The sequence below is a fragment of the Curcuma longa genome, chromosome 1 (genome assembly GCF_044706935.1).
Source record: "Curcuma longa cultivar G26 ecotype Majalengka, Jawa Barat chromosome 1, ITB_CL_G26_1.1, whole genome shotgun sequence".
Lineage (NCBI taxonomy): Eukaryota > Viridiplantae > Streptophyta > Magnoliopsida > Zingiberales > Zingiberaceae > Curcuma > Curcuma longa.
In genome coordinates this window covers 12602362-12616543 of record NC_133861.1, presented here as the reverse complement: position 1 = coordinate 12616543, position 14182 = coordinate 12602362, and the positions used below count along the sequence as shown (strand labels likewise).

The following is a 14182-nucleotide window of genomic DNA, read 5'->3' as shown; positions in this document are numbered from 1 at the left end:
GATCGTCAAATGATCAACACATTGTTCACGATGATAGAATGACTATTATGAGAATCATCAAGTGATCCATGTGGTTGATGACTAAATATGGCACTTCAATTTGATGAGGATCGATAGGTAGAAGTTTTGACTATTAATCATGACGATCATGAAACAAAATATTTAAGGTCATGATATTGATGTGTCCTAGCATGGTTATCCTTAAAGCTTGCACTTAGAAATTTCATCCCTAAAGTTTATCAATTTTATTTTTAAAATAATTTAAACCCTTTAAAATTATTACAAAAAACTCAAAAAACTAATAATAATATGCCATTTAATAAATCCTTCTATTTAACCTACATGGGAATTGTTGATAACATGTGCACCCAAAAATGCATCCGGACAAGAATTGGTAATTCACCTTACTCCAAGGAATCGCTAAAATAACAAAAGAGAAGAAGAATTAGAAAGTTCATACTTGAGCTTGTCATTTAGACCCTGATTAAGAAGTGCTGCTCGCTCGATCATTATCTAAATCAAAGTTTCTTCAGCTATATATATATATCGGCTCTCCTTTTAAAGTTTGACAAAATATTAAAACTTAAAGCAATGCGAAAGCGCAAGATGCATGAGATCCAAATCTTTAATCTAATCTATAAAAATAAAACTGAACGAATTAATAAACGCGTCGTTATTATTTTATTTTATTTATCGAATCTAGAAAGAAAAATCAAAAGTAGAAGAATTAGCGTGCGTCAGCGCAAGGTTACTTCATGTAATATAAATATAAAATCCAAAAGTTTTTTTTATTTGTAAAAACCCACCCAATTTATCTACTATTCGACAACAGCGTACGCATTGGACTTGCTTCCACTGCTTCTTAATGCCCAGCTGGGATCAGTAATGAGATACGACAATTATCACTTATGATATATAATTAAGTACATGGTGGAAATAGAAAAAAAATATCTAATAATTTAAAAAAACTAATTTCTCTTCCTCCCTTCGTATACTGTCCCACGTCCACAGCCTGTCCTTTAACACTCTCTTGGTTGGCATCTTTCTCCCTTAACAACAAAATTTAATGCCCAAAGAAACAAGAAAAATAGCACTAAATTTAATATGCCACTACGCGTCGTTCGCTCTCCTCTCTGTTTCTATATATCGCACCTCACAAACCCTCGTCTCCTCCTCCGTGAGCTTTTTCCAAACCCCAAACTAGCGTTCTCACTCAGGTTTTTGCTCTGCCATGGGCATCTGCAGCTCGTGCGAGGCCACGGCGGTCGCCGCTGCTGCCGGTGGGGGCGGCGCCGCGGCGACGACGGCGAAGCTGGTCCTGCTGGACGGGAGGCTGCAGGAGTTCCCGCGGCCGGTGAAGGCGGGGCACGTGCTGCAAAAGCAGCCGTCCTGCTTCCTGTGCAGCGCCGACGACATGGAGTTCGACGACTACGTGTCGGCCGTCGACGCCGAGGACGAGCTGCAGCTCGGGCAGCTCTACTTCCTCCTCCCCGTCTCCATGCTGCGGCGGCGGCTCCACGGCGACGAGATGGCCGCGCTCGCCGTCAAGGCCAGCGCCGCGCTCATGAGCTCTGGCGGCGCGGGCGGCTGCCACTGCCGGGCCCTCGTGTTCCCCGAAGCCGGCGCGAGGCTAGCTGTGGCCGCGGGGGCGGCGGAACTGCAGAGGTGGCGGCGGCGGAGGTCCGGCGGCCGGAGAGGAGGTGGGAAGGGGCGTGATTTTAAGTCCGCGTTAAGCGGCATTCCGGAGTAGAAGCACTGAGTGAGTTAACTCAGTGACTATTGGACTCGGTCTTAGATCCCAACGACTCACTGGTGTCTGGTGGTGGCACAGTGAGTTCCGACGAGCATTGCATTGCATCTTCCGGCATTATTTAACATAAATGTAAATACACGGAGGCCGCATTCTGTGAATATTCTCGTCATTGATCGATCGATTTCGTAGCATTCACATCAATTAAATTATTAAATACTTAATGTCGTTCTCATGCATAAACGTACAACAGCTTAAACTGAACTATGAGCCAACGCAGCTGAAAAAGGTGCGTCATTCAATGCTTCGATATGAATACCGCTGGAATTGCAACATTAATGGAGTCCTTTTCTGAGTGAAAGAGGTCCCTCCCCAAACTCAACCTTAAATGGACATTCATTTCCTGAAGCTTAATTAATAAAAATTAAAATAAACTGATTGGTAGATCAGGTCCAGATCAATAATATTTTTTTCACATTTTTTAAAGAAAAAGAACGGTGGAAATGGGGATGTGATGAATGTCAAGGCCTAGTTTCACAAATTAGTCAAATCTTAAGTAGATCAATATGCAACTTGGAAGAGAGTAATTAAGCAGCTCTAACATGTGTTAATTAATTAAAGATCATGCTCGAGGACTTTAACACTTGTCAACTAGTGATCAAACAAATGATGAAATTAGACTACTTTGATTTAATCATATTGGTATATATATATATATATATTAGTAAAATAATTATCAAACAAATATGTTAATTAGAGTAGAAACTAAACTATATCAAGATTGTAGGTAGCCCTGTGAAGAAGCATATCCACATGACTGAGATTTTCAGGTAGCAAATTTCTGCATGATATTTACGTTCAAACTTTGGGAGGATTAAACTAATTAGAAGACTGTTTCTTTATGAGAAAATAAATGATTGAAGGGCTGCGAACTTTATGGATTGTTTATTATAATAAAAAAGGGAATTAAATGGATGCATAAATAGACGGATAGATAAGTAAAGGTAAATAAATTTATCTTTTGATATTAAATAGCTGTTTTTTCTCTTGTTCGCCTTGTAAATCTAAAGCACAACTTATGAATGTGATAAGTATATTAATTGTCAATTAAAACAATTTTCTTATGAAAGGAATGAAAAGTTGATGTTAGGAAAGAAAATCACCTAATTAAAGTCAAGGACTTTGATTATGTCATGGAATGACTACTTTGTCTGATTAAGTGTTCGATATCAAAAACCGTTTAAAAGTTGGAATAATTTGTACGATTTTAAAAAAATATTTTGGCTCTTTCAAACTTTTCTCCAAGGTCAATTCCAAACGATGGGCCTGCGATCTCGATGTTGGAGTTTTCTATTTAGAACAAAATATTTTGTAAAAAAAAAAAACGTTTTCACAAGCTACGGAGGGAAAGGACAAATTGGCTTTGCATGTTTCCATGTTTCACAGGGGAAGAAAACTAAAAAGTAAAATAAGATTATGAAAAAAAATCAACTAGTAACATAATTTTTAAAAAAAAAATAATAATAAATAGGATGCTTAAAAATCTTAATACAATAAATTAGGCAATCATACAATTTTCTTTTTAGATGACAATTAAGGATAAAGATATCCTTGAATAGCTTCTTCTCGTTACGTTCTAATGAGCAAAGATGAGAACATGATGAAAGTTTTATAATAAAGCTGTAGATATTTTCGATCGCAATGAATTATATCGATAGTTGAGGCCTTTCCAGAGCCAGAGATGTGAACTTATCAAAGAATTTGGAAAGTTCTGATTTCAAAAAAATAAAGCTCCAGTCTTCCCTTCCAAATCGGAAGGAAATAAAAATAATTCACAATTCAATTACCTGTACGAGTATAATTATATCTTCCCAATACCACTATATATATTTGTTAACTATTCTCACATACAAAAGTAATTGACAGCAAAAATAATGAAGAAAACCTGCAAAAGATTCTATATCAAACACTAATTTCTATGTTCTTGCTATATCTATCTTAATTTACTTGTTGCAGCTAGCAAATTAAAGAAGGATGACTACATATGCAGATCAATGGTTGATTAATTTTAACTAGCATCCTGCTTCATTTTACTCGAAATTAACAGTGGCTAAAGTCCCGAACAGAGAACCTGCTCTTCTCCGACGAGCTTCCGCCTCCGCCGCCGCCGCCGGCGTGCCGTAGCCCAAGCGTGAGCGACACGTCTCCGGCGCCGAACCTCGCTGCAGCAGTGGCTCCTCCGGCAAGCCGGTACATGTCGCCGAGGTCACGGCCTTGGGCAGGCGAATGCGTCGGCCACCGGCGGCAAGGAAGGCGTCGTCTCCGGCGAGGCTCGGAGGGTGGTGGCTGGTTCCGGACGAGGGCGGGAGACGGTGGTGGAGCCGGGCCATGGAAGATGTGCTCGGTGAGGCGTCGGTTTCTGCCGGTGGCGCGTGAACGATGGGTTCAGGTCTCAGTTGCGTTGGCTGAGACGATGAGTGCGGTTGTTTTGCTTCCGTCTTGTACTCCTGCGGCTGCTCCTCCTCCTCCTCCTCCTTGTCGTCCTCTTCTTTGGATTCTTGCAGGTACATCTCCTCCACCATTGGCTTCCATAGCCTCACCCTTGCGTTAATGAACCAGTTGGCCACCTAAAGTTCAATTACAGTATGTATGAAACAGATAATCAATCAGTAGCAATACAATAATATATTACCTCACCAAGAAGGGGAGAGAAGAAGAAGAAGACCAACCTGGTTCCTGGATAAACCTGTCTGCCTCGCCAACAAATGCTTATCGGCATCACTCGGATAACTGCGAACAAAACCAAGACACTGGAAATTAAATAACTGCAGATTAGTCCACCATGGCACATATCCTATAGATATATATACGTGTTGATTTAATCAATATCTTAATTAATGCAGAATAGAGTTCATGAATTCCAGGAATCCAGCTGCAAGCTTTAATTGCGACGGCAGAATGGCCGGCGGAGCAGAGCATCAGGAGAAGCTTTTGCATTCAGCTTAATAATATTTTGCTGCAAGCTAAGGACTCACTGTACCTCATAATGTCGAGGAGGGACACTGTTTCTCTGTCGTATTTAATGAAAGGATCGATGTCATTAGCAATATTTATTATTTGCGATTAGATGTTGAGTGGCTGTTAAATTCTATCTACGCATCTGCTCTACTGTTTTGGATCATGAATATGATCATCGAATACTAATTCGGTGCCTGCATCGTATAAGATTAATGATTGAGGGTTCACAATGAATAAATTACGAGTTCAAGATGGAGAAAGAAAAGAGTCTAATAGGCACACTCACAGTACAGGATGATGATTCGCTAGACAATGCATGATGTTGATGATGATCTAATAGGCACACTCACAGTATAGTTTCTATCGAGGAATCCAATGAAATTTCTATGTTAATTATCTCAAGAAGTACGTACTCATGGACTCTCTAATATCTCATGATCAAAGGAAACTAAGGCATCATATATAGAACAATCAACTAAAAATGCATGCATTTCACTCAAGTTAAGTTCCATAAATACCTAATAAAATTCCATGGCCGTCGATCCGAGCAACTTTCATATAATATATATGCAAAAGCAGGCATACCACGAGGAGAAGACAAATGTGTGACCGGTTATTATAGAAAAAGAAGATGAAGGTATGAGCTCCGGCAATTCAAAAGTTTCATGCAATATATATAAGCAAGGGACAAATCACTGCAATAAAGAGTGTTGATGGAAAAGAAAATATAGTAAAGATATACAAGAAATTCGACCATGGAACAAATATTTGAGAGTTCTAAAGTAAAACTATATTTTTTGAAAGTATAATTAAGAAGATCAAATGTTTAATTAACCTATGTGCAACTTTTAAAATACAAAAAGAGAATATATAAAGAAAATAGTACAAAGGAGATCGTTAGTGTTTTTGTGAAAGCCTTTCAGCCATGAAATCTAAGATGAACGGATTTTTTTCATTGATTATGAACCAGTGCCAGTGGAATTGTGGTTGTGCATAATATTTTTATTTCAATTAGATGGTGATATATTTCCAAAGGGAGATACAACTGACACATCAAAAGTTAGGATGGCCTTAGCCATTAACAATAGAAATTAATTTGAAAGAGTATATATATATATATATATATATATATATAATAGATCTAATTCGGTTATTAATACGTTAAGTTCACATCAAATTATATGCAAAACTATTTTGAGACTGAAAAAAATTCCTTCTAATAATATTATTATATAATAATTAAATCATTCAGCTTTATTGAAACTTCTTTTAATCTAAGTCATTAACATTCCACCTAACAACTAATAGTATACCAAATAATTCTTGATGACATTTTTATGATTTACACTTTGGAAGCTTCTTTTAATTAATGTTATCATTTGACGGGATAACGATTATACCAAATAATTCTTGCAGTCAATATTGATTTCGTTGTTTGACTATGAACATTGAAAATCAATCAATTAAAACTGTTGATTCAAAAGAATATTAAGATAGATAAAAAAATTATTAAATCAAAAACGACACTGTCGAAAAAATTATTAAATCAAAAACTACTCTTAAATATTAACTAACAAGATATTTATATAGACCAAAAACTCTAACTTGTAAAAAAAAATCTAATAGAAAAGATAATTTTTTAACGTACTCGAAATCCTAAAAATCCTCAATAGACCTAAAATCCTAAAATAAAAAAATTTAAAACTAATAAAAATTTTCAAAACTACTATAAATATCAAAAACTTTAAAAATTATTAAAAATAAAAATTATCAAAATTAATAATAAAAATCTTCGAATTCTCCTACATCAGTCGTCCCAGATTGAAAAAACTCATCCTCGAGTTTAGAGTAGTGTAAGGTGGTTGCTTAGGAAGAAGATCATCTGACATCAATGTGGTAAAATCTTCTAGTAGTTGCTAAACTTTATGAATTCTCATCGATCCGCTGGTGAGCATGACATCATGGATGTTGCTCTTGTCCATTTTCGCGATCCCCAAGCAGTTCTTTTCCTTGCAATGATGACACCAATTTGTCCTTTTTAATTTCAATAGGATCTACGATGTCCCCAAATATGATTGTCCAAGGAAATTCCAGTGGATCACAAAGAAATTCTCCCGTAATAATAACCTTGGTATTGTCATAAGAAAATGATCATTCTAGAGAAACTTTATGTTGGGTTGCAAGGGTGCAAACGTAGTCCCACATCTAAAGCACATGGAAAAGATCATGGGTTTAAAAGAATGGAAAGTATCTCCATTGGCATGAGCCCTTTTGGGGAGAGCCTAAGAACAAAGCCATGAGAGTTTAGGCCTAAAGTGGACAATATCATACCATTGTGGATATTTTGATTTCATCGGTTTTAACAAGTGGTATCAGAGCGAGACCGCTCTTCACCGGACTAACCGTCGGATGAGCCATGATCCAGATCTAACCATGTGATTTGAACCTTAAACAAAGGAAGTGGGTGTTTCTGAATCAAGAGGATAGACACCAAGTGAGAAGTCCTAGTAGGTCGGGTGGATCGAGGGGCAAAAAGTTCTAGTTGCGACTAGGTGGGAAGCCCTAGTAGGTCGGGTGGACCGAGGGGCAAAAAGTCCTAGCTGCGGCTAGGTGGGAAAATCCTAGTAGGTCAGGTGGACCAGGGGCAAAAAGTCCTGGTGGATCGAGGATTCAAACATAAAAAATAACATGGACCGTCCAAAAAGTCCTGGTGGGGGTCGAGGATTCAGACATAAAAAATAACATGGGTCGAGAATTCAAACATAAAAAATAACATTGAGGGGGGCCTGTGGTCCTTTGTTTGAGGGAGGATTGTTGGGTTGCAAGGGTACAAACATAGTCTCACATCTAAAGCATCATAGGTTTAAAAGGATTATGCCCAAAGTGGACAATATCATACCATTATATTGTGGAGATATTTTGATTCCATCGGTTAAATTTTAACACTTTATATATGTTGAAACAATGTTCCTGTGAACTTAAATTTGTTGCAAGAGAAGCTTCAAATTGACTATGATAAAAAAGATTAGAGAAATTTACAGAATTTGTATTGTTTTCCAGAGTTATGGGGATTGTTTCGACCCAATCAGCTGTCATGTAAAGATTTATGTTAAGATCCCTATCCTGCATAAAATTATCAACAATAGACTCAATATTCTTTTCACTTTCAAGTTTGGATTTCTCATTTTCTACATGTGAAGCTTATAGTTATTCCTTATCCTTTTCAAGTTGATAATTAAAGGTTTGTTTGATGACTGCTTGCTTCCTCAAGTTATTATATTTTTCGTCATATTTTAAGATGTGATGTTCATCTTTCATCACTGTAATTTTCATACACTTTTCATCTACTTTATCTTTGTTCACCTTTGGTATCAGTTCAATGTCTAGGTCATGTAGATTGTGATAGGAGTCAAAGACATTAAAGTCATCCCTCTCCGGAGATAGCTTTATAGAATGGGGAGCCATAAGATCAAACTTAAACTTTTCATCGATATCATCTATATAAAAATCTTGACGCTTATATATATTTACATCTTTAGTTTGTTTTGCTTCTTCCTCAATTTGAAGATCCACATCAACTTCATCGACAACTTCATCCACTTTATCATCATCATAAAGTACCTCGTCATATATTAGTTTGCCAGTTGACTTGGTCTCATCTTCATCATGCTGAATAAATTAGGACGTCGAATCAATGCAAAGTGAGACAAGGGAGACTGGGACTTCGTCGATAAATGAACTAGGCCACTGATTGTCGTCGGATAAAGTGAGCTTCTGATTTCGATCAACACTTCGTCTAGGTCTATCTCCTCTTCGTCAGCATTGTCATAAACTGGATCACTGACTATTCCGATTTTGTCATCATACATCGGCTCGTTAATCACCTCGAACTCATCTTCTTCAATATAATTAAGTAATAAAACTCTTTCGTATAATCATTGATTCATCTTGTATCTTGCCTCAATATCAAGACGTCGTTGAAACACAATATGAGTATAGTTGAAAAAAAAAAGTAACTCTTCATCTTCTTCTTTATCATCTCCCAATCAATGATCTTGACTTTACCCTATCTATCTCGTGAGCGTCATAATTGCTCCCACCATGTTGATGCTCGACCGGTGAGTTTGATGATGATCAATTTGACTTTTACACGATCGGACACTTCTTCATAATAAAAAATTTTCTCCACTTCATTAAGTTAATCAACAAATTCTTCAGTCCCAGAAAATTCAAGAAGATCAATTGGAAATCCAATATCTTCATACAACTTTTTTTGACCGTACCTTTTGCAATTGTGATAAGAATTTGTAAAAGTGGAAGAATTAGGATAAGAGAACTTATGATCTTTTAGATCTTGCGTCGTTAGACGTTGGGATAACTTTACAACTTTTCTTTGTAGATCAAGAATCTCGTATTGGGTACTACGATCACGGTGTAAGGCTTCCTTAGTCAGAACCTGCCTGTCACAACCACGACGACGATCTATTAGATCTGAGAGCTCTGACACCAAATGACGTCGAGCGGGACAACGATTATCCTGCGGATAATATTGATTTCGTTGTTCAATTGCGAACACTAGAAATCAATCATCTAAAACTTGTTGATTCAAAAGAATACCAAGAGATAGAAAAATAAATAGCACTGTCAAAAATATTATTATACCAAAAGTTCCCTTTAAATATTAACTAACAAGATGGTTATATAGATCCAAAATCTTAACTTGTAAAACAAAGAAAATTTGGTAACGTACTCGAAATTCTAAAAATTCTAAACGGCTAGACTTAAAATCCTAAAATATAAAAAAATAAAAATAAAAAATTTTCAAAACTACTATAAATATCAAAAATTCTAAAAATAAAAATTATCAAAATTAGTAAAAAAAAAATCTACAAATTCTCTTGCATAAGATATTTAATGACTACAATCAGTTGGTCCAAAAAAATCAAAAGGAGTGTATTTTGTGAGTAAGAGAAACTTTTGTTAATTTGTTCAAGCACAAGAACATGTTATCCAACAAGAATCTAGGTCAAGAAAAAAGTCCGAGTTTAAACACAACTCGAACAAAAGGCCAATGGACGAGTAGCTAGTCTTCACGATTACAAGTTAATATATTGGCAATACGTAGAAGCATGCATAACTTAGCTCAGAATCAGAAATCTTATATAGAAGCTCCAAGACAAGAAATATTAAAGCAAAGAAGACTAAGAAAAAACAAGAATTAATGTAGCAAAGAGACAAATCAACTGCATGTCGCATAACTAACGTTAATCATGCATTAACATACTTAACTGAATCTAGAAGAGTAACATTACGGGGTTTCATCAAGTTATAACGTGCATTCTCTAAAATCTAATCATGATTCCTAACTACACCAAATTTGTATTATCTGATAAATTTAGTCCTTGGTAACAAATTCTAAGTAGGATTTCATCGAACTATACTAAAGTTAAAGATTTCTTTTCTCCAGTGAACAGGGAGCTAGGACAATTCAGATCAATGATGATAATTATATTAGGAAGTACCCAGAGCCATTTTGATTATCCATCTTTTAAAGTTTCAAGATTTGAATTAATTTAGAGAAAAATCTAATTTGGGAATTGCATGCTTGTTGATCAATGATAATTAAGGAGAAAGAAGACGTACGGGTGGAGGAAGTGCTCGAAGAGCCAGCCTCTGAGGATGTTGACGGAGCGCTCCGGCAGTCCTCGCTGCGGCCGCCAGGCCTCCTGCTCCATCATCCCCATCTGGTTGAACGCCCTCTGCTGCCGCAGGCTCTGGTCCAGCAGCCGCAGCCGCGGGGTGTCGCCCTTGGTGACGCCCGACCCGCCCGCGCCGTCCTTCTCCCCCAGCAACTCGCACGTGTTCTTCAGCTGCGCCGCAATCGCATCCTTCAGGCACCGGAAGTGCCGCGACATGGCTTTCTGAGCCAGCGCCGTGTACGGCGTCGCCGCCCCGAACCCCATCACCGAGTCGAACGAGTTGACCACCATCTGCATCTGCTCGCAGTAGTGGTTGTATCGCCTCTCCACCTGCCATGGCATTATAAGTCAGAACACACGCACGGCCGATTAATTAATTACTCGAAGTAATTCCTCATTCATTTAGGGCAGTTACGTTATTGTTTTACTACTGTATGATGGGGACTACGTACGGATGCAAAGGACAGGGAATCAACTGCCCCTTGCCAAAAGTCGAGAGGATGTGAGCTGGGCAAGCAGCACAAACCAAGTACAATAATTAATCCCCATCTGCTGCGTACAAGCATGAACGATGGAATAGTAGAAGAAATTAAGACAAATGTAACCGTATCAGCACTATGATAATGAGTAACCACCATGCTTCTTCTACGCTGCTGCTTCTGCATGAATAATGCATGCTGCACGAGTTGTTAAGTGCACTACTGGCTTAAGATTTGGTGAACTTACAAACAGAACTGATCAACTCACGAACTGAACACTCATTTAGGCAGTCAAAGTTGTTGGAGAAAAATGATCTGTAATGCACCCACTATATACGTTAGAATTCGGAAATTAACAGATATTCCTCAGTGCCAAGAGGACCACAAGGTGAGAAGAAAAGGCACGAGCTATTGCTTGGGAAATCAGAAAGGTGGTCATGGTTATGTTGTTGAAATTAAAATACCCCTAATGGAAATCCAGCCCACCTTCTGAGTAGAGATATGTTTAAGTACACCGATCGCTATGTGTCAAAATATCGTTAAAAATAACCCAAGGATATATTCACTCGACCAGTTTCTAAGGCAACTATGGACTCAAAAAGCATGCCAATATATATGTGTGGCAGCTGTTCCCTCCGGCCAACTTACCGGCATTAATACGTGCACAATAAAGAAGTCGAAGAAGCTAGCTGAGATAAAATTAATAATAAATAAATATGAGATATATACATGCCTCGTCGAGCATGGACATGAGCTTGGCCTTCTTCCTTTGGTGCTCGAATCTGTCGGAGGGGGACAAGGCAGGGACGTCCTTGGAGGAGGACGCCGGTGCGGCCGCCGAAGTCGAAGCGCCGCTGCCGCTAGGGTTACGGTTAGAGCTGGATATAGTGCCACCGCGCTTGCCGAGTTTATTCGGTTTCGATTGCCCCCTACCCACGCTGCAGAATTCCTCCAATAGCTCTTGCGCCGCCTTAGCGTACTTGGAGTTTCTTAACATGTTGGCCACGCTCATTCCGCCACCGGCGCCGCCAAACCCAACGTGTAACTGCTGGCCTTGCAGGTGCAAAGGAGGAGGCAGATGCGGCTGCTGGCTTTGGTGCTGGTTGTTGAAGTATATGACGGCCCCTTGTCTCACGCGTAGATCGTCTGCCTTGGCCATCTCCAGCTGTTGCAGAGACGAAGATAGGGATAGAGAGAGGCCTTGACCTTCGATTACTCGGCCGGTGGCGCCGAAGGGATTCTCCGCGAAGGACTGATGAAAGGGTTGGTGCGTGTGCAGAGGAGCGACCGATGATGGAGACGGTGATCGATGCTGTTGCGGCGGGGGTTGCATCCCCGGCGGGTTAATTAGGAACAGCTGCATCGCCTCGGCGGAATCGGCGCTCAAACCCGCCGCTACGGAATGCTGCTGGTCGTGGGGCTGCCGATTTGCGCCGTACCAGTCGCCTGCGGCGACGGAGGGGAACCCGGCGCCGATGGCCATGGATCTTGAAGTCACATGGTATCCACCTGCCGGGATCTGGTTGGGGTGCATGTGGTCCATCGGCGCCGCCATTCCAGGCGGCGGGAAATTGAACATCTCGGAGAGCATGTTACCAGCGGCATCTCCGACGGCTGCGGAGTCATAGATGCTGGTTTCATCGTCGGCATGGTCATCGATTGGGACGAGCGCGGGGTGTCCTGCCGCATCGAAGCCCTGCTGCACCCGGAGTTTGTTATTCCGCCTGATGTGCTGCTGTTGGTGGTCGCGGTTGGCGGTAGCAGCGCCCTGGAAGTTGAAGAGGCCTTGGTGGAAGCCCTGGGACATGGGCGGCGCCGGCGATGTAAGAGGGCTAGCGAGGAGGCGGTTGGTGAAGGTGAACGGCGTGGTTAGCGATCCCATATTACTGCGCTCTCTTTGATCACCATCATGGAGCGCAGCCCGTCCAATTCCCCTCTCGCTGGCCGGCTCCCAAGCAAGCTTCACCCATCGCAACCAACCAATTAAAAAACCAAAGGAAAAAAATCGATCAAAACAAAGAATCCAACAAGAACAATTAATCCAAATAATGAAAAAAAAACTATTTAATAAGAAAAAACAAAGCATCCATCCTTAATTAATTCAGGCGCGCAGTCAAGGGCTAAGAGCATGCAGCTGCTTGTTGCTTACTGTGACTGAATTCTATTTCCGGGAAGAAGAGAGGGAAAAGATTTCTCGACTAATTTAGATCATGATCATCACATCGTTGTCTTCCTCATCAGTCATGGCGCTTCCATCTCTGTCTGCTCCTGTCTCCTTTTTTGCTTCTCCTGCTGGCTGCTGCTCTCCTCCGCCTACAATCGCCCTCTGAAAGGGAAGAGCGAGCAAGAATTAATATAAAATTTAGAAAAGGTAGAAATTAAAAAGAACGAGGGCCGATAGCAGACAGAAAAAGAGAACAGGTCGCTATTCCTCTTCTTTTCTCTCTCTCTCTCTCTCTCTCAATTTAGCTCCTTAACATTTCTTTGTTTCCTTTTCAGCAAATTGACTCCCACTCCACTGGCGTCAAATGACCATTTGAGCCCCACCCTTCTTCCAATATGCTCACCTCCTATTTCCACCATTTTTGCGATGCAAATACCAAATCTTGCACACCTAATTCTTTCCCGTTTAGCAGATTTTAATCCTGACCACTTTGTTGAGTAGTTTGACTTGGGTTACCATTAGTAAATGCCTGAAGCCACCAACGGGAGAAGGGAAGTTAGAAGCCGAGGGCACTTTCGTCATTCCGCCACCTGCACCCGAGGCCCAGCTCAAAGGAGAAGATAAGGCTATGATGAGATTCAAACCACCACCATTAAAGGGCCTCCAAATTGAGCCATAATTTGAGCCATCGCCGTTCGATTTTGATCCGACGGTTTTCCTTTGTGGTCCCCGTCGCAATTTGGTGGGCGTGGGTGTTTATCTTTTGTCGGTCGGTCACGCTTAACGGGCCATGATCCGACATCCACTTGGATCCGAAATTATCAATAATTTGCCGAATTCACCACCTTCTTCGAGCAAATCTGGTAAGCTATTAATGCTTAGATTTTGCCATTTCCATCCGGGCAGCGACGCCGCCGGGGGGCGTCAGTATTAATCACGCACGTGAACGATAGGAACTAGAGCGAGGGATTCACATAACTGCCCGTCGTATGCTTCCACATTTTAGTTACGGATTTTTCTAGCCTACGACTGGATCCGTCAGCCTATCGGATCGGATTTTGTCTATGCCATC

The 14182-nt window shown here is 40.2% G+C and overlaps 2 protein-coding genes across 2 annotated transcripts; one reads left to right on the top strand and one right to left on the bottom strand.

The window, feature by feature from the left end:
• The first annotated feature begins 1189 nt into the window (after positions 1-1189).
• Positions 1190-1750, top strand: LOC141813035 (uncharacterized). Its single transcript, XM_074700948.1, has one exon. The coding sequence runs from the start codon at positions 1232-1234 to the stop codon at positions 1748-1750; it is 519 nt and encodes a 172-aa protein (XP_074557049.1). The 5' UTR covers positions 1190-1231.
• A 1861-nt stretch (positions 1751-3611) lies between these two features.
• On the bottom strand, positions 3612-13293 carry LOC141833669 (uncharacterized). The gene is made up of 5 exons (XM_074721159.1): positions 13096-13293; positions 11680-12906; positions 10412-10797; positions 4480-4540; positions 3612-4377 (listed from the first exon to the last, which is right to left on the bottom strand). Exons 2-5 carry the CDS (start codon positions 12826-12828, stop codon positions 3841-3843), a joined length of 2133 nt encoding a protein of 710 aa, XP_074577260.1. The 5' UTR covers positions 12829-12906; positions 13096-13293; the 3' UTR covers positions 3612-3840.
• Between the last annotated feature and the right edge of the window lie 889 nt (positions 13294-14182).

What these genes read in the sequence shown, in the direction of transcription:
- LOC141833669 (XM_074721159.1), bottom strand. Translation starts at nt 12,828, where the DNA reads ATGGGATCGCTAACCACGCCGTTCACCTTCACCAACCGCCTCCTCGCT. An exon ending in TCATGTCCATGCTCGACGAG is followed by an intron (nt 10,798 to 11,679) that starts GCATGTATATAT and finishes ATGCCATGGCAG; the next exon opens with GTGGAGAGGCGATACAACCA. An exon ending in TTCGAGCACTTCCTCCACCC is followed by an intron (nt 4,541 to 10,411) that starts GTACGTCTTCTT and finishes TTTTGTTCGCAG; the next exon opens with TTATCCGAGTGATGCCGATA.
- LOC141813035 (XM_074700948.1), top strand. Translation starts at nt 1,232, where the DNA reads ATGGGCATCTGCAGCTCGTGCGAGGCCACGGCGGTCGCCGCTGCTGCC.